The 21080-nt window shown below is 46.1% G+C and overlaps 1 protein-coding gene across 3 annotated transcripts in view; it reads left to right on the top strand.

Moving 5' to 3' along the window:
- DYRK1A (dual specificity tyrosine phosphorylation regulated kinase 1A) overlaps positions 1-21080 on the top strand; it is a 155607-nt gene that overhangs the window by 85776 nt on the left and 48751 nt on the right. For all 3 annotated transcript variants that reach the window (XM_063956566.1, XM_063956567.1, XM_063956568.1), the window contains exon 2: positions 5819-5890. In XM_063956566.1, coding sequence (XP_063812636.1) covers positions 5881-5890 — 10 coding nt within the window. In that variant the 5' untranslated portion in view covers positions 5819-5880. The remainder of the gene's footprint in view (positions 1-5818; positions 5891-21080) is intronic.

Consider the following 21080-nt stretch of genomic DNA (forward strand, 5'->3'; position numbering starts at 1 on the left):
GTATGGGTCGACTCAACTTGGGTCCACACTCATTAGGTCAACCACTGAAGGTCGACATTGCCCTTAGGTCGACATGCATTAGGTCGATATGGCCGTTAGGTCAACATGAACTAAGTCAAAAGGTCGACATGAGGTTTTTGACGGTTTTTCGTGTCGTTTTCTCCATAAAGTGATGGGGAACCCCAATTAGTGCACGGTGTTCCCTCGCATGGCTTGCTTCTCTCGCCATGCTTCGGGCAAGGTTACCGTTCAAATCGTAGTCCACGTGGATCGTTAAGTATGAAAAAAATCAAAACCATTAAAACAAATGTGAAAAACTCATGTCGATCTTTTGTCACGTCGCCCTAGTGCATGTCGACCTAAGGGCAATGTCGACCTTCAGTGGTCGACCTAATGAGTGTCTACCTAACGACCGTATCCCAACATAAACACAACATGAGAGCAAAGGTGAGAGAAAGCAATGGAGGGAGGGGGTGGTTTCTGTCTTCCCCCTTATCTGGCTTATCCTCTAGCTCAGGGGCTCCCACACGCGGCCCTCAAGGCACCCTAGCAGTCCAGGTTTGAAGGATATCCATGCCTGAGCACAGGTGACTTAATTAGTACCTCAGTCATAATTGTAGATGTGATGCAAGTGTGTACGGTGTAGAGGTGCATTAGTGTCTTCATTCCACCAGGTCACCCTCTTTATAAGGCCTTCCTCCAGGTTGGGTATGTGTGACCGGTCACAATACAGACGTCGAGATCCCGGCTGTTAGGTTGCCGGCGGGGGTGGGGGTTGAGCGACCGCAGTGAAGCCCCTTGCCACAGGTTCTGTTCCCACTCTATGGGTGTCGTGGACGGATTAGTCCCTGTTGGTCGGCATGCCGATCGTGAGGGGGCGGGATGTAGCTGCCGGTATTGTGACCAGCGGTCACATGACTACATCCCCTTCCTCCCTGTGAAGCTGATAGGAGCTGCGTGCATGCTATGTTATGTGGTTGTGTCACCGCATTTCAGGATTCCGTATTTGTACTTCCAGTGAGAAGGAGCGTTCTACCGGCTGTATTACAGATGTTGTTTTTGTTTGAATCAGACCGAATAGAGAACTTGTTATTCACAGTGTAAACCGATGTTTGAGAACTTTTCTTGTGCTCCTGACTTGCTGTGCTGTAAGTAGATCTGGTGCATGACACGGTCGCAGAGCAGGATACATCCTAGAGATGTTTTCAACTATATGCGCTTCTGCAGTGTATATGGGCATCTGCCACATTGTCTCTTGTTTTAAATTATATGTAAACTTGGCTGTAATTTTGTAGCAATGGCATATTCCATGTGCAGCTAGTGGGGTGTCCTGGACTCCTAGCTTTCATATACAGTAATTGTTGTTTTCTTGTTTAGCATGTTATAGTCAATTATGTGCTACTATGTCGACATTGTGAACTTGCTGACATTCCAAGGATGTCGACCTGGGGCCTATCAACGTGAACAGTGTCGATATTGTAAATGTTAACCATGTGACCGGATACCGTGCTACTTCTGGCATACCGTATCTGCTGCTTGTATAATAATGTTTTTAGCTGCTGTGGGTTATATTTTATAGATTTTCGCGCCCGTGTAAAGTGACAGGTGATCGTGGGGGCGATACTCAATTGTATCTCTTATACCCCTTTTCCACTAGCTCAAAAAACACTGGTAAATGCACGGGGGCGCGCATATACCCGTGTTTTTTGCTAGTGGAAAAGGGTCAACCCGGATCAAGTGTTCCGGGAATCCTACCCGGGTAGCTTACTGGGTTGAACACGAGTTCAACTCGGTAAGCTGTGCAGTGTAAATGGAAGCCATGTCGATGCGACACGGCTCCCGTTCAGTCTATGGAAGGGCGGCGCTGGGAGATCATGTGATCTCCCAGGGCCGCCCCTGCCGCGTCGCTAGCAGCGTCACCAACCCAGCAATATGCCGCGTTGGTGAGCGCAGTGGGAAAGGGGGCTGAGCACGGGCCGCAGCCGGGTAGCACCCGTGTCAGGCTCCCGGCTGTGACCCGTGCTTAGTGGTGGAAAAGGGATATCATTTACGCCCACAGAAGTCAGATTTAGTTGTGTAAAGCTAAACCGATCAAAGTGCTGGGCGTGATCGCGAAAAGTTTGGGCGCCCAAAAGGGTTACTTATTTCAGCCTGCCAGTCCCCCTGGGGGTGGTGGGTGGGTGCGAGCTGACATGCATCGGCATGCCATCATGTCTGAACGGAGCTACAATTGAATAACTCTGTGTGGGCGCCATCTACTGGCTGCCAGCTGAAAAACAATTGAATTCCGCCCTAAATGTTTTATGTATTGTAGGTATCCGATTGGAAGATCGTCAATGTCTAGGTCGACATGCTTACGGTTGACAGATTCAACAGGTCAACACGTGTTTTTTCAAAATTGTTAGGGTTGGACAGTAGAGGTGATGGTGGTTGGGTGGAGGGGGGAGGGGGGTAGGGTTAGGCTGCCGGAGGACACGGTTAGAGTTGGGCATCATGGGGTACGGTTATGGTTAGGCTGCAGGAGGGGAGGGTTGTTGAGCAGGAGGAGAGGGTTAGGGTTAGAGTCGGGTGTGGGAGGGGACGATTAGGTTTAGGCTGCCGGAGGGCATTTTTAGAGTTAGCCACCAAGGGGGATAGTTTAGGGTTGGACACTAGGGGGAGGGTTAGGCTAGGGAAGGGAAGGGGATGGTTAGTTTGGTACTAAGGGTTGGGTTAGACTGAGGGAGAGGGGGAAGGGTTAGGATTAGGCTGCGGGAGGGGAGGTTAGGGTTGGACACTAGGGGGAGCTTTAGGGTTAGGCTGCGGGAGGGGATGGTTAAGGTTGCGCATTAGGGGTAGGGTTAGGCTACGGGAGAGAGTGGTTACGGTAAGGCACTAGGGGGAGGATTAGGGTTAGGCTGCTGGACGGCACGGTTAGAGTTAGGCACTAGGGTTAGGGTTAGACTACAGTAGAGGACGGTTAGGGTTAGGCAGTAGGGGGAGGCTTAGGCTGTTGGAGGTTAGTGTTAGGCACCAAGGAGGATTGGTAGAGTTAGGCTGCGGGAGAGGACGGTTTGGGTTGGGCACTAGATAGGGTGAGGATTAACTGATAATAGAACAAAAAAAAGGTGTCAACCGTTTTTGTCTCAACAGTTTTCATTCATTTGTCGACCTTTTGATACTCTCGACTTAATGCATATCGACCATGTGGTGTCAACCTATTGATTGTCTACCTAGACATTGTCGATCAATTAATCCACACCAGTACACTCTGTGTAAGCTGCTTGTATACGCTGCTTGTATTGTAATGGGCCCTATTGTACATACTGGGAATGATAGTGTATTAGAGTGATGCCAAGCTCTCGGTATACACTGCTCCATATAGTGGTGGTGATGGACCTCTTTTGGAGTTCGATTCAATTGAGCGACAACTAAATAACACCAGGAGGGAGCACCCGGAGCTATTCAATTCGGTGAGATGTTATCTCCGACAAAACTAGGGCGTCAATGCTGTATTGTTCTCTAGCGCTGTGCAAACAGCATTGCTCCGACTTCCCGACGCTATTCAATTCGCACTGAATTGAATCGACCCCCAAGGTGTATATTGCTGTTTATGCTGATTATGTAGTGTAACTTTTTGTACAAACTGAATGGGCTTAATGTTTTGTTTGTTGTCTGGGTTCCCAATATGGTAATTTGGCCATACCATCCGCCAATTACCCCTGTAATGCACATCCTGGCAGACTTCCCAGCACTGACTTAGGGTATATCGATTAAACGGTCACTAACTCCCAACATTTAGAATTCGCATATGCAAACCATGAAGATAAAATGCACTGTTCAATATTAACCTGACATTACACTGGAAAGTGTCTGCCCAGTACTGTGTGCAAGCTGTCTGCCCCAGGGGGTGGCGAGCTGAAATGCACAAAAAGTGACCTGTTACTGCGCCCAAACGGGACTTTTCGCATCACACCCAATAGTTTGATCAGGATTAGCCACTTTACGCAGCTAAACACGACCTATGGGTGTGATAGTCGCGCTAAAAACGATCAATTGAATCTCACCCTACGAACTCCCGTCACGTTAGTTGGGAGATCGAGTGCGATGCAATTGAATTCTGGGGGCTGATTCAATTGTTTTGGGACTGTTTAGATGCCCAAACAATTTTCACAATTCAATTTGTTTTGGGTGCTCATGCACATTGCGCATGTTGCGCCTAAACAGACCACCACAGTGTTCGTCACAGTGGACCTGCCACCTACACACACTGGAGGCAGCCAATAAGAGAGGAGACACATATTACAGAAGCTGTTTATATTGGAAGAATCCTATCTTGTATCACTCTGCACTGTCTGCAGTGAAAAAGAGTAGGGGTCATTGCGAAGGTGGCTAATGTTTCATGGGTCCAAGTGATTAGTCTTCTAGGTAACACATACTATATAAAATGGTAGTTGCATGAACAGTGATTTAAACAATTTCTTAAAGGGGTATTCAATTAGCCACGATAACGGACATTTCATGCAAAAAACTGACTCTTCCCGCAAATTGCGATTACAGTCTATTGAATTATCCAGGAAAATTTATTGGTGAACATTTTTTCGCAAATTTCACTTCACCTACTCTGAGCAGGTGAAAAGTTGGGGAAAAAAATCCCTATTTTAAGCTAAAAATGTTTGGCTATGGTACAGAACCCCTGGGACACCCCCGTTTAAGGACTAATTTGGCACGTTGCAGTTTTTAATTATTTTTACTTTCCCAATAATAACATGTAATTTTTGGGGTGAAAAAGTTCAAAGTGATGGATACTAGGGTTCATGGTGTGGGACGGGTGTTTTTAGGCTTGCAGGTGGGAGTAATTGGTCTGTTTCCCTTTTTTTTTTTTTTTTAAGTACTCTAAAATGAACCAAATATATACTTATAGCCATTTCCATGTATCCCAAATTTAATGAGCGCATTTATTTTGCACAAAAAAGCTTTCTATAATTTGTTTTCATCTTAAAAAAAAATGCATATAACATCCATTTCACACACTTTAAGTCCCCAAAAACTTTTTTATGTGATCTCTAATAAACTTCTCTCCTGTTATCCTATGTTAGTTAAGCATTTTTTAGGGTATAGGCTGATTTCCCCATTTTCACCTTCACTTTTCACTGCAAGAATTTTTGTGTGAAACACGTTTGGAATTGAATAGGTCGAAAAACGGGTGCGCACATACCCGCAAAAATCCGTTTTCACTGCAATTTACGTCCGACTGCCACGCGAAAAATTTGCGCAAAATGGTGCCGCTATTTTGCGGCTAATTGAATACCCCCCTATGTGTTATCCTTATTCACCACTGACTTAGAGCTATGGAATAAGGAGCCTGGGAGATGGACAAATATCCAACCACCCTTCTTATTGCTGTAACCGCTTCGTAGTGGAAATGTTGTGGAATTTCCCACTAGTCCCTTGTGCGTGCTTCCAGTGTCTTATAAGTAGCGTTAGGCGCTGATATATTTGGGGGTTTGCAGGCAATAAGGTGCTGGTATCAGATCCTGTCTAGACCGTAACTGACTTGACTGTATCCCTGTAAGAGGACAGCTTCAGCCGAGGGCAGCCCATCTCGTTCTGTGAACTCTACCATTCACACAAATTGAAATTGACAAAGCAAAATGATTTGTATGTTTATCAAGTTCATGGAAAGTACATTCTATTGTTTGCCAGCCTTACTTGCACGCATGCACAGTGTCATTGTAGGTAAACAATCAAACTTTGTAATAGTTGTCCCAGATCTGGGAAATAATCGTTTAGGGCGCAGATGACGATAATGACCGTGATGTACTGTTCTCTTTTCCAGCATTGCGGTTTCCTGCTGGACTCTCCCCTCCATTCACAGGATATGAGACTTGAAAGAAGACGATGCATACAGGTAAATGTGGTTTATTCATTCTGTAGCCCTAATATTCAAAGTGTGCCTCAATGTCTCCATCCATATGTACTAATAAACACGCTCTGCCTTTTCACGGTGTCAGACAACCTGAAAACATGTCTGCTTAATGGTTGAAGGCGGAACATAGACGTGTGAGGATATCATTCATGCCGGAGCTTTTCCAGTGTCTGAAGCTTTTTTTTTTTTTTTCACATCTGGAAAAGCTAAACACTCACAAGGCACCATGTGACCGGGTATATTCAATTACTGTCGGATCCATTCCGACATGCATTTGTCAGAATGGATCCGACAAGCCCTATTCAATTGAGTGGCCAAATCCGACTGTCTGATTTGGCCGGCGTTCATGCTGCTGCTGTCAGCAGCTCCCCGTGTCTAACATCACAGGGAACTGCTGGAGGAAGCAGCACATCACGGCACTCAGCCGTGTAGCCCAGAGCCGGCTGGGGAGAGGTGCCTGGCCGGGGGACGCCCGGCATAAGGTAGCTGCCTGCCCCGCTCCCCCATCTCCTCACCTCAATCCGACTTTCTTTAAAGTCGGATTGAGATTGTCGGAAACGGGACCAAAACCTATCGAATATGGTCCCGTTACTGACAGAAGCACGCGGATCGGCGGCTATTCCACGGATCCACGTGCTCTCCGACAAGTTGAATTCCCCAATTTGTCGGGGAAAAAACCTGGGGATTAAATAGGTCGGAACCCCTTCCGACTCGAAAAAGTCGAAAACTGACGTCTTTCCGACAAGACGGCAGTTTCGACAGCAATTGAATGTACCCCATAATGGGTTTTAAACAGAGGACACGTCTGAGCTTTTTCGCAATGTATTTAAAAAAATGCTTTAATCAGCGTGACGTGCTCTTAGATTTCCTGTCTGAAATTAATGATTTCAAGGTAGAGTGATTACATCCGCTGCTTTATATATGACCTACGTGGCGGCCCCAGTAACAGTATCCCAAGCTCTTAGTGGACATTCTCAACAGTTGATTTACGTTATGACCCTGTCATCGGGCGTTCTCAGCGCTTGAGCATGAGCAGATTGGATGGAGATAAAGCACCGGCTAACCACTTCCTAACTGTCATTTTTCAAACCAGCCCGTGACATGGCAGGTAGGAGCTGATTGGCTGCTACTTTGGAGGCAAATGTATTAAGCCTGGAGAAGTGATAAAGCAGTGATAAGTGCAAGGTGATAACGCACCAGCCAATCAGCTCCAATATGTAAATTGACAGTTAGGAGCTGACTGGCTGGTGCGTTATCACCTTCCACTTATCACAGCTTTATCACTTATCCAGGCTTATTAATACATCTGCCCCTTATCTCCATTCAAGGCGTAGTAAATAAACCCCAAAGTGTCTTATAGCTATGATAATAAATAACTATATATATATATATATATATATATATATATAGATATATAGATATATAGATAGATATATATATAGATAGATATATATATATATATATATATATAGTATAAAAATTAGACTTGGGCGCTTTTGAAGCTGGATTAGCGCTACCGTTAAAAGCATCAGAGTGCGCTACTAACTGCATTATTGGTGGCTTTTGTTTTTTTGATGGTCTATGAAAGATTGCTTGAGTTTTACAGACTGCGTTTCTTGTATGAAGTCAGAAAAAGGATTAAGTTGACATTTGTTTGACTATAGTTGCATAACTGAATGAATCGATTTGATCCATTCCCACCTGACCCTAATGGGCTGTACTGACGGGGAGATTTCCCCAGAGATGTGTGCTGAGTGATCTAGCACAGACCGCTCAGCACACATCTCTCTCCCCGCTCAGCACGGCGCGATGCGCTGAGCGAGGTGCGGGGAGAACGCTCATTTCACCCAGTGGTGAAATGAGCAACCTGCTAGATTATGCTTGCAGGCCAATCTAGCACCGGCGATAGCGACGCGCGGGGCCGCACCGCTACACGGAGCGATGTTCAACTAATTTCTAAGCAATTTAGTCAGATTGCTTAGAAATTAGCCTAACACCGCTCCGTGGGTACGCACCTTAAGTGATCTGCAGCAGAGATGCGCGTTGGCTTCATTCAGTCTGCGGTGACCAGAACACCACCAGGCCTTGCTGTAGTCCTGTAAATATACACTACACCATGGTCTGCCCATTCCCTCTTCTGTCTGTATGGGCCCTACATCTACACAGGGGTCTGGCAGTCCTGCTCTGTGTGAGCTATAATGGTTTAAGCTGAGAAAGAAGAAGATTACAGACACTGGCAATGACAGCCGTGAGATGGTAGCGGTCACGGAGTGCTTTATCCTTGGCGTCTTATAAATGTGTAGAACGCTAGTTAGTTGTGCATGGTCAGGTAGCCCCAGATTCCTAGAAGATACATTGCGGTCCTCTGTACCCTTTCTGATGTCAGAGTGCTCTCAGTCCTGTGTGCCGGGGTCAGGTCTTGGATGGGTAGCGATGGCTTGTCACTAGTCAGCTGTCGGGGCTGTGTGAATACTTAGTTGGTGTAATAATGTAATGTGAGCCGCAGAGCTAATGTGCAGCCACTTGTCAGGTCGTATTGCCTATCGCTGATCTAAGTGGTTACTACTATACCCTGGCTCTCACCTCACCCCGAACTCTGTACTGTGCATCCCCTTGGTGACTGTCTGTAGGTGTACCGCCAGCGTGAGGTGTGCCCGGCCGATCTGTGGCATTATCAGTATAATGGAATCCCCTAACGTTAAGCTTTTCTTTATCTTTTCTTTATACATACTGAATTTGCTTAAATGCCTGTGCCATGGGAAGAATGGGCTGGGAATATTTTTCTTGCTCTTTTATATTTTGACTACTATTATTCCTTGCCCATATCTGCCTCTGGTACCTACTGTGTCACCTAAACCGCATAATACTTTGGGACGATCCATTCCTTAAGGACCTATCCATAGGTTTGGCTATACAGTCCTAAAATATGGAAACATCTGGTGTCCAAAAATACTTCTTAACTAATGCATTTTGGATACAGGACCCCCCCGGCCCCCCCCTTCCTCCGTGGTACCTAACCCCCCCCCCCCTCCGTGGTACCTAAACCCCCCCCCCCCCCCCCCCCCAAACCTACCTGCTATACTTACGGAATCGGAATGCCAGCTGTCAGCATTCCAGTGTCAGTCTCCTGACTCTGTTGGTATTCCGACGTCGACATTTTCACGGGTGTTGGTATCTTTACCACGTTCCATATAGCACAGCCTGCGATCATACTGTATAAAGTGGGTCGTGTGACGCTTTTTGTGTTTTCGGGTTGCCTTGTTTGTGGACTGGGCTACTCCGCTCTGCAGTACAAGCAGGTGAATGCTTCTTGGCCGCGTGTACAATCCTTATCTGTTGGACCTTAAATCTGAATGTGTGTCTATGGCGCTCTCTCGCTGGCCTGCTGTATCCGTCACGCCCGCCTCTTCGCTTCTGACTGGTAAACTTGTATCTGTGTGTATAGAAATTTGTCTCTTGATATATTTTAATTTCTACCAAATTGTTTGGGGTTTTTTCCAACAAAGTGAAAGTTTGTTAAAGTTGTTTTAATTGTAGAATTCAGTTTGGCGCAATGTGCCATGGCTGCGCAGTTATTGGCCTGTTACAGCTGTGCTGACATGGGGTGCTAGGGAATTGTTATGATGTGCCTTTCCAGAACATCACATAGCGTTAGTGTCTGGAGTTTTATACCCCCCTCCCAAGGTGGTTCAATCACCTGCAAGTAGCTTGCAGCAAACCATGGGACATTGTGATTGGGCAGATTTGACAACAAGTGTTTTCCGATAGGCCAGCATTTGGCCACTGGTGGTCTATGTGATCGGCGTTAGATGGTGCATTTAGAGTGTGCGTTGGATGAGGCGGTGAGAGTTGTTACGTTATGTGGTTATTGCTGTGTCACTATTAGTAATGTGTAATGGGCCCTACACACTGGCAGATCCGCCACCGAGCTGCCAAACGGCGGATACGGCCAACGGGCGACCCGGCGACGGGGGGAGGTAAGTTTCTTCACTCCCCCCGTCACCCGGCTCCATAGCACTGCATGCTAATGTGGACAATCTCGTCCATATTGGCCTACATGCACAAGCGACGGGGCACCAATGATTAACAAGCGCGGGGCCGCGCATCGTTCATCGTTTGTGCCTACACACTGCACGATATGAACGAGTTCTCGTTCATTAATGAACGAGAACGTTCATATCGTGCAGAATTACTTGCCAGTGTGTAGGGCCTTTAAGAGCAACGGTTATTGGAAAGACGTAGCACCGGTCTATGTTCTCACAAGACTGGCTTTGGCTAGGTTAGAGGAAACCAATGCCTTCGGAGGTCACTGGTGCTATTTATGAGAACTGGACAAACCATCCAAACTGCATGCAGAAAGTAAACGGCAGCTTGAAAATGTAACTAGTAAGTTGTACGAAGGTCGTACCATTCGGTGGTACCAGGTGACGTCGTCCTACAGATCGGCACACGAATATCCGGAAATAATCTGATTAGCTACAGCTTTCCTGTCCCTACCCACTTCAGACCTGGGGACAAACGGACCAGCAGGAGATGCACACTGTAAGGTCTGGGGTCACGCTTGAAGCATGTTATTAAACAGCAGGCTTGGTTATATTTACTATTGGAACTACTTACAGAACAGTATATAAGCCATTTTGAGATTTCAGACGTGCCTGGGATATACCTTGCGATTGATAGAAGCTGAATTTGTAAATCGCTGTTTAAAGCGCGTTTCGCACTGAGCTGCGCATTTGTGGAGACCAGTCAGGACTGGACAAGGGGAACACCATATGAGATGGACAGTGATTTACTTATCACAACAAATTTTAATGAAGGCTATGTATACCACTGAACTAGTATAAAGTTCTTTCTCCTCTGTCACTCTCCTTCACCCCTCTGCCACTGCTCTCCTGTCAGGAGGGAGGAAGTGCTCGGAGTAGGCAGTGTTAGAGTGACCGCTTTGTAGACTTGCTGTATAAGTATTGCATTGTTATATTGGTTGATTTCTACACATGGGCCCTCATTCCGAGTCGTTCGCTCGGTAAATTTCATCGCATCGCAGTGATTTTCCGCTTAGTGCGCATGCGTAATGTCCGCACTGCGACTGCGCCAAGTAATTTTGCAATGAAGATAGTATTTTTACTCACGGCTTTTTCTTCGCTCCGGCGATCGTAATGTGATTGACAGGAAATGGGTGTTACTGGGCGGAAACAGGCCGTTTTATGGGCGTGTGGGAAAAAACGCTATTGTTTCCGGAAAAAACGCGGGAGTGGCTGGAGAAACGGAGGAGTGTCTGGGCGAACGCTGGGAGTGTTTGTGACGTCAACCCAGGAACGACAAGCACTGAACTGATCGCAGATGCCGAGTAAGTCTGAAGCTACTCTGAAACTGTTAAGAAGTTTGTAATCGCAATATTGCGAATACATCGTTCGCAATTTTAAGAAGCTAAGATTCACTCCCAGTAGGCGGCGGCTTAGCGTGTGCAATACTGCTAAAATCGCCTTGCGAGCGAACAACTCGGAATGACCTCCATGGTTGGGAGCCGCAGTGTCGCATTAAATCTAAAGGCTGCATTTTCTACTTTAGGACATCCCTTGAAGACCCTTTTCCAGCTGTTTATATTGGGGGTTTTATTCAGAGCTGCATTATAATATCAAGGTAACAGTGAGCAATACATGTTACCCGCACAGTTCATTTCTGACCATGTGTAATTATTTTGTTTAGTGATCCTTCAAACTGAGAAATGCAAAAGTGTAATAAATGAAATAAAATATAGCTGAAAACTCTCCTTTATAAAATGCACGTGGACGCCGGTGCACAGACATCTGTGAGCCCTGCTGGATAACACACAGAAGGCAGCTTACCTGGATTACATACGAATTGCTGGCGGACGGGATGCCGGCTGCCAATATCCCGTCAGCAGCATCCCTCCCGCCAGAATGCCGGTAGCAGGGCGAGCGCTAAGAGTCACCTTGCGGGCGGGCTCGCTGAGCTTGCCACAGAATCTATATGGGTGTTGTGGACACCCACAAGTGGGAATAGGCCTGGTGCTCCTGGATTCCAGCTGGCGGCAGTGTTGGCTGGCGAGATTTCAGCGCCGGTATCCTGAACACCGGGATCCTGGCATTTCAACTGCATCCCGTTTACCTGCTGAGAATACAGTGCTGTTATACACGTGTAATACAGATAGATGACTGGTATCTAAAACCCTTTCTGACCTTGGTTTATGCTACAGGTCCTGGCTCTGTGTATCCGTGCCTGGATATAATGCGCTATTCTATAATAACGTGTCACAGTAACTGCGGTATGCTGGGATTGTGCGGAACCCAGGAATGACTGATAGCCAGGAGCCAACAGCTGTAGAGACCTGTGCTTATACTGGTTCCGCTCTTTAGGTCGACATGAATAGGTCGACCACTATTGGCTGACATGCCTTAGGTCAACATGGTCAAAAGCATAGAGTGAAGCGGTACACTTAAACCTAAAAAAATAATGTCGACATTTTCAAGTCGACCTTTTGGATGTTTTTTTAAAGGGGCAGTCATTTACAAGGCATATCCGGGTTTGTCCGACATGCGGAATGCCGGCCGAACTCGGGCGTGTTTTTTTTTTTTTAAAGGGGCAATCGTGTACAAGGCTTAACCATTCCTTGTACATGATTTCCCCTTTAAAAAGACGTCCGAGTTCGTCCGGCATACTGCACAGCCGCTGAACTCGAACTTCATTGCATCTGCCGATATTGCAAGTTTTCCAGGAACTCTCCATTACCGTAATTGTCTGATACGTGTGCAGCAGGGCATCGCAGCAATGCTCTGTGGCACAGGACAAGGAATTGAATATTGATATTTCATGATTTTATAATATATATATATATATATAAATATAAATAAAACCAGAGCTGGCCTTAGGCATAGGCAAACCAGGCAAATACCTAGGGCATAAGCAAATTAAAATGACATGCGGCATGCCTATATTCTGTGTGTGATTGCGGCTGCATCTGCATACAAAATGCTACGTTACAGTGTATTCCTGGAAATCACTGTAATGTAGCACTTCATATGCAGATACAGCCACAGTCGCACACAGAATATAGGCATGCTGCATATCCTTTAAATCATCAGAAGCTGCTTGTGCATCCTAGCCACATAGCAATGCAAATAAGATGCATTTTCGGCAAAAAAGGCACCCAGCGTTAGCTGATCTGCCAGCTGACTCACGCCAGGCATCTCCTGCTGCATGGCGCATTGAGGCAAGATGTATAAGGACACATCTGTATCCAAGCAGAGGCAGAGGTCACAGTGTTAGCAGCTGTGTGAGCTCTGTATGTGGGTAGGTTGGTTGTGCAATAGTGTTTGGCATATGTGTAAGGGACGTTATGTGTATAAGGTCATTAATAAAGGTTGGCATATTGTATAAACCTCATTATGTTTATATGGACATAAATAATGTGTGTCCTATGTGTAAGGGGCATTGCTCTGTGGTATTAAGTGTATAAATGCATTACTAATGTGTGGCATTATGTGTATAAGGTGCTCTACTGTGTTGTGTAACGTATAAAAAGGGCACTACTGTGTGGTCTAATGTGAATAATAATCAATATGGTGTGGTGTAATATGAATAAGGAGCAATTCAGTGTGATGTAATGTGAAATAAGGAGCAATTCAGTGTGATGTAATATGAATAAGGGGCACTACTGTGAGGAGTAACATATATAAGGTAAAGCGGTACTACTGTGTGATGTAACATGAATTAGGGACACTATCGCATGATAAAATGTGAATGAAGTTGCACTACTGTGTGATGTAATTTGAATTGGGGGTAGTATTGTGTGGCCAGGCCCCTTCCCAGCAAGAACGCGCCCCTTTTTGGGTTGCGCACTGTTCCTATTTAAAATATAGGAGGTAGGAGCAGCAAAATGAGGACTGCTATGGGTGAGGGGAGATGGTGCATGGTCAGAGGCGGAAACTAGCGGTGGTGCTAGGGGGCTCCAGCTAAAATCTTGCCTAGGGTATCATATTGGTTAGGGCCGGCTCTGTATATAACCGTATAACTGTGCCAGGATAAAGTTATTTAGCAACAGATGAGAAGTAGTCTGAAATACTTTCATCTGGCCAAATGACTTATTGATGCTTTTCAAACTTTGGTTGTGGCTTGGTATTGCCGATGGCATTTGTGTGCCAGTGGCCGGTACACCAGAAACCAGGAGTGAACGGGTGGATCTCTCCCAACGCAGCACATTGGCGTTCTTATGTACGAGACAGCTGCTGCATTTATGATTATTTGCATTGCTTTCTATATGGTCCTCGCTTATTATATAATATTTCTCCATATGTGTGATTGACTTCCATTGTTTCATAGCTTTGCCCTTGTCGTACGGGGGCCACAGGCGCCGTACCACATTCACACACACGAGATGTCTGTATTCTCTTACTATATACATGGAGTAGCACGCACCCCTTTAGCAATTTCCTGCATTAATACTGATTTATACAGACACACTGCCGTACAACTGCACAAACACAACGCCATTATATACTTACATGGAAAAAAATAACAACTGTTTGCACGGACAGATGAACTGGGATACGACGTAAAACGAGGCGGTTCATGTGCGTCGGGTCTGGGATCATCAGGCTATCGAGTGCTTCTCTTTAAGAAGATTTGTTTATATTTCACAACCTGTAGTTGAATGTTCACGCGTCTGTGTCTTCACGCTGTTGTGAGTCGCACACAAATAGCTGAAACAGGAATAGACCTTCTAAATATAGCCCAATTGTTGGGTAGAACGGTGTCGCACATGTGACTGCAAATACCAGGAGCCTGTTAATTGGTGCGAGTTCAACATATTAAACGTTTCTCGTGTGTCTCTGAATGTGATCACTCTCTTCCCATCCTGATACTGTTAATTTTAGTTTGGCTGTAGAGGGATCGGGGAGAGGAAGTGAGTCATGGGGGGGAGGAAGGATTTTATTTAAGATTTACTAAAGATAAAGTCTTCTCTAATTATCAGAGGTTTATTTTCACGTAATTCAATTAGTAAATTGTCCGTAGAGTCCCTTATTTCTCTGCATGTGATTTCCATGGGGTCGATTCAATTCGGCAACTTATGAATAGCGCCGGGAATTCGCTCCCGACGCTATTCAATTCAGCTGCTAGTTACCCGCAATTGTCGGGAATTCTTCTCTCATCCCCGGGGGATGAGAGAAGAAACCCGACAAAAGTGCTGCCTCGCGGCCAGCAAGAGGCTGATTCTGTCGGGAATCAGCCTCGCGCCGGGGAGTTAAGTCGGAGAATGCCCGTTCTCCCGACAATTCAACCTGTTTAGTTGGCGAGAACGGGCCATCGCCGACTTAACTGGAGCTGAATTGAATAGCGTTGGGAGCTAATTCCCGGCGCTATTCATAAATTGCCGAATTGAATCGACCCCAAAGTCTATTAAAGTGCTTTTGGTCCCTTTCAATGATTCACATTTGTTCAACACATGCTAAACGTTCCGCGTATTCCCACAATGGCGCACGTCAAAGCGTTCAGCGAGCATTCTGCAGCACACGTTTTACCTGTTTCTAGCACAACTTCCTGTGTCATTTATAGTAGAGTGTGACCAGAGTGGACAGTAGTGAGGAGCATTCAGCATTGTATGACTCATCCACACCCCGCCCTTTGTGGAGGAAAAGTAGCTGGGAGTTGACACGGTAAGCCTGGGTACACATCTGGCCGGCCGGCAATCTTGCCAATGATCGGACGAATTCCTGTGGTACTGGACCATGCAAAATGGCAAGTACACACTGCCCGATGTAATGAAGGACAGAACGACATCTGTCCTTCACTACAATACACCAGGCCCCGCACGATATCGTCTGGTTGGCCGTGTAGTACGGCTGACCAGAAGATGTTGCATGTGACTCGCGGGAGTGTGCAATCGGGCATACAATGCGTTACAGAAAATCGTGCCAATATCGCTCTAGTATGTTGTGCCAGACAGGGATCTTATGTTCATAAAGCCATAACAATATTAAGGTAATAGCAACTTCTTTATTATCCATGACATTTACATCACTACTTCAGGTCTGGAGCTTTGCCTAGGATACCCGAGTCAGCTACAGCGTTTCTTTATTGCCATTTTATTTAACTTATAGTAGATCTAATATAATGAGAAAGAGGAGCCCATCTGACTCCCACTGGTGTTGGGTAATAAAACATTTCTATCCGTCTACTGTATCTATATAAAATCCCCCCCCCCCCCCCCACCGCTCCTCCAATATCTTTTTGATCCTGATTAACGGATTTGGAAAACATACCATTTGCAGACTTAGATCCATACATTCTCAACAATGACTCAAATTATGTAAAACTAGTATAATGGACCTGTCATTCGCTGGGTCTGCTAGCTGTAGTGGCAAGTGTTACTGATCTTTTTCATTTTTTTCTTCCTCTCCCCCCCCCCCCCCCATCTCTTTCCACTTGTCAGTGCCAGCTGGGAGGTAGAAGAGGCTGGGGACAGTGTACTTTCAAAGCATCCAGTGAGAGCTGTGATGGGAGCTGGTAAGGGGTTGTGTACTTTCAGGCAGCCAGTGAGAGCTGTGCGGAGAGGTGGCAGGGAGCGCTGTGACCTGGCAGTCAGCCAGTGAGATCTGTGAATGGCAGGGGCAGGCAGCCACTGAGAGCTGCAAGAGAAGGTAGCAAGGGATAGTTTCAGAGTAGGTGGGAGGTGACAGAAGGCTGTGACCTGGCAGACCGCCAGTGAGAGCTGTGATGGGAGCTGGTAAGGGGTTGTGTACTTTCAGGCAGCCAGTGAGAGCTGTGAGTAGAGGTGGCAGGGAGCTCTGTGACCTGGCAGTCAGCCAGTGAGATCTGTGAATGACGGGGGGGGGGGGGGGTGCAGCCACTGAGTGCTGCGAGAGAAGGTGGCAAGGGGTAGTTTCAGAGGAGGTGGGAGGTGACTGAAGGCTGTGACATGGCAGGCAGCCAGTGAGAACTGTGAGGGGAGGTGGCAGAGGGCAGTGTCCTGTCAGAAAGCAATTGAGAGCTGCGAGTGGAGATGGCAGGGGGCAGAGTGCTGTCAGAAAGCCAGTGAGAGCTGTGAGAGGAGGTGGCAGGGGGCCGAGTCCTGTCAGAAAGCCAGTGAGAGCTGTGAGAGGAGGTGGCAGGGGGCAGAGTCCTGCCAGAAAGCCAGTGAGAGCTGTGAGTGGAGATGGCAGGGGGCAGAGTCCTGTCAGAAAGCCAGTGAGAGCTGTGAGAGGAGGTGGCAGGGGGCAGAGTCCTGCCAGAAAGCCAGTGAGAGCTGTGAGTGGAGATGGCAGGGGGCAGAGTCCTGTCAGAAAGCCAGTGAGAGCTGTTAGTGGAGGTGGCAGAGTCCTGTCAGAAAGCCAGTGAGAGCTGTGAGTGGAGGTGGCAGAGTCCTGTCAGAAAGCCAGTGAGAGGAGGTGGCAGGGGGCAGAGTCCTGTCAGAAAGCCAGTGAGAGCTGTGAGAGGAGGTGGCAGGGGGCAGAGTCCTGCCAGAAAGCCAGTGAGAGCTGTGAGTGGAGATGGCAGGGGGCAGTGTCCTGTCAGAAAGCCAGTGAGAGCTGTGAGTGGAAATGGGTGGGGGCTTTTCCTAGACATAAGGCCGATATATAAGAAAATTAACCGTGAGAAATATTGAAAAGTATATTTCTCTAACGTCCTAGTGGATGCTGGGGACTCCTGATAAAGCTGAATCTATTTATCGTATAAATATCCCTTTAAGAGGTCTAAGAACACTATACGCTGACTACGTAAGAAGTACCGTAAGGGTACGCTACTTGCGTAACGATCGCTCAGCCGTAGGCGAGACGCTCAAGCGTCGCGTTCGCTCACGGCCCAGAGATCACAGTCTGGCACACTATTGGCTACAGGCAAACGTAACGATTCGCTATGGCGTAGCGGACGCTCGAGACCACGAGGAGATCACCAGCGGCGCAGACGCTCACAACGCTATACCTTGATATCTATACCTATAACAATGAGATACACAGTATACCTTTATGTAGAGACAGTGTGTAAGTGCAACCTGGTGTAACCTGATTAACTACAAAGCTGCTTTAGCGTCACCGACGCTCTGTGAACACTTAACACTATGAGAAAATACACAGATACTTGTTTAGGGTCCAAAGCCTATTAAATGTATTATAACTAATATACTTGTAAAAAAAGAATCACAGTACAAATGATACACTACAATATAACAGAGACTTCCTAACCAAATAACTACACTATAAATACAATAAAATACAATACAATCTAATCAAGGGAAAATACGAGAGAAAGAGTAGAGAGAGAGAGAGAGATAGAGACGAGAGAAATGGCTCACAGTAAGACAATATGATCACGGAGAAAAACTTACGCACAAGGGTAGCGATCGCAAGCGCTTCTGGACATCCAGCTTCCCGATTATCAGCAATGAGAACCGTTTGATGAGAAGTGAAAGCTGGATGCCACAGGCCCGTCTTTTATGCTCCACACACAATGCAATCCAATGGTCCCTACAATCTTGTCGTCCATTGGACACAGGAATTCGGCTTCGCATCATAACAAAAGGTCATTGGGTAATTCATACAGGTGGGCTGTGACGATTTCAAACAGCTCAGGTGGGTGGGAAACTGGGTTTCCCGCCGCATACCTGAGTTAAGAGTAAATAATAGTAATGGACATAAACTCCTTATGTCCATAACTATTCGCACGAGCGATTAATACGCTCCAAACCAACACCGGAATATTGCTATTTAAATCCTCTTCCGATGGGTACCAAACACTACTGTATGACTCCTGTTAGACCCTTCCTACAATACAAAGAGGGATTCCTCCGTTCAGGGACATTCTATATTAACCAAACTTTCAGAATCTATCAAAGGGACCATGATCTATAAACTACGTTAATTGTGGAAATATGTAACGATTGGGTCGCACGCTACGACTACATACTCTTTACCGTAAATACGCATACCGATGCGAGGGGGTGCACGCATCAGCGGGTATGCGCTATCACGGGAAAGCGCACGCATGCGCAGCGCGGACCAGCGTGAGGTGCAAATATGGCAGTGTGCATAGAGATATTTTTCTGACTTTGACAGTCCACCCTTTGGCAGTCAATAATAACTGCCACCTTCTAAAACATTTCAAAAGGAGAAAAATATATGTCAGGGGTTAATTCATTTCCATGGTTGGGTAGGGGAGGAGAGAGGAGTAGGTGTGAAGAGGGTATGACCTAGTGAGATAGCAGAAGCATGTGTGTATGAGTCCATGTTTGGGGGGTCATGTATCATCGTGCCGTACGTGTTGTAAATCAAGCTTCGAGGTATTGCGAAGTATACATTTGAATTCCTTCTTATCCTGTGGTACAGGTCTATGGATGGGCTGTCAAACTTTACCGAGCTCTTTTCGGTTTTTTTTTTTTTTTTGAACAAAATGGGGAGCACATTTTAGTTGATGATACATGAATGGGGGAATATGTGATTGCTGATATCTGTGCCTGTATTCCCTATACTATGTGTGTTATTACCTGAGGGTTGTAGAGATGAAGATGAAGAACACTTATGGAAAATGCAATGATATTCTATGTCAGGTAAATGTACATCTGTCGTCGAAGTTTTGTTCGGTATCAGTTGAAAGTCGTCTTCTTTGCGCTGTTTTGCTCCTTAGGCATGAGCAACAAGCTTTGTCAGTGCCATCAGATTTACAAAAAATGTTGGGCTAGCGTGAGTTTAAAAATACTAGGGAAACTGGGGATCCATGGCAAAGTTCATCAAGTGTCCATTTCTCAAGTGGTCAAAACTCTTTCTTTTGTCCATCCGTTGTCTGTATAGCGTCTCGTCAACTTCCTCGTCCAAGGGGGTCTTTTTATCTTGGAGAAAAGCAGAAAAACAGGTGAAAGAAACGGACCGTATAATCGCATTTTCATCACATCCTGGTTTCTATCATTGGGTCATAAATCAAATCCAGGTTAATTACAGTTTCCTCACTCCTCAAACTCATCACTCTTGTACTTTGTTTGCACCTCATTAAAGCCTGCCCGCATCTAAATATCAATCCAATAGATATAACAACACCTAAAATACATAGGAGAAACTTTCCAACATCCATTATGACTCCTTGAGCCCAGTCTCCTAAACCGGAGAACCAATTTCGCGGGTTCAACCATGACACCCAACCAGTCAGCTCATTACCTACAGCAGCAAGAGTGAGATTGTGTTTTCGGCGAAATTCCCACTTCAATTGGAGAATATCGTCCATCTTTTGGTCTATGACCTCGACCGGATCCTCGGTGCTATTTGTGATGTACGTGCAACACTTCACGCCGTACTGTGTTGCCAATGTAACACAATATCCGCCTGTCACTGCTGTGAGGTAATTAAGAACCATTCTATGCTGTACCAGTTCTGTTTTATAAGCTTGGAGTTCTCTTCCAGTGTATCTAAACGTGTCATCATACATTTCAGTGATATTATCTAACAAATTTGCAAGCGCAGAGATGTATCTATAATTCATCACTCCTCGAGCGGTGCGAGTGAAATCTAACGCCACCAGAACCTGAATCCCGGTGGATTCATGGATCAGATCAGAGGCCGGATGCTCTAACCTTTCTGACAGGTGTCTTTTAACTCGGTGCTCGTAATGAGTGTGAGTATAAGGAGCTTGGGCACCACGGTGTATGTCTTTCATTTTATCATGTGTTACAGTCATTACTTCAGGCAATACTCTTCCAATATAACACAATCCTTCAGAGTTTGGGGCAAGCCACTTGTACGCCTTTCTCCCGCATATGAAATATGCATCATCGGGGAGAACATATGGGACGGAGTAGGACATTACCATATTACACACCTTCCAGGTGAAATCTCCTAGCCCTAATTCTTCCATCTGCTTAATGCACGTATCAGGTTGTACGATATGTGCACAGTATCCTGGTGATACTTCTCCAACTTTAGTAATCCTATTTCCTAAGGTATATCTATACCTGAAAGATTTTCCTCTACTGGCTATGTGGCGTACAAGCTCTGTATCTGTAGGCATTCTATCTGCTCTATGCGAGAAGGTCATGGTCAGGTTGCTCCATGACACTTCCCAATTTCCCGGCTGTCGGGGATTGGAGATGTTGAAACATAAGAGGGACCTATCCACATGGTATTGGTGGAGCTTCAAACTAGGAGGGCTGGAGATATTAAACCTCCTGTCC

Source organism: Pseudophryne corroboree, chromosome 2 (genome assembly GCF_028390025.1).
Source record: "Pseudophryne corroboree isolate aPseCor3 chromosome 2, aPseCor3.hap2, whole genome shotgun sequence".
Lineage (NCBI taxonomy): Eukaryota > Metazoa > Chordata > Amphibia > Anura > Myobatrachidae > Pseudophryne > Pseudophryne corroboree.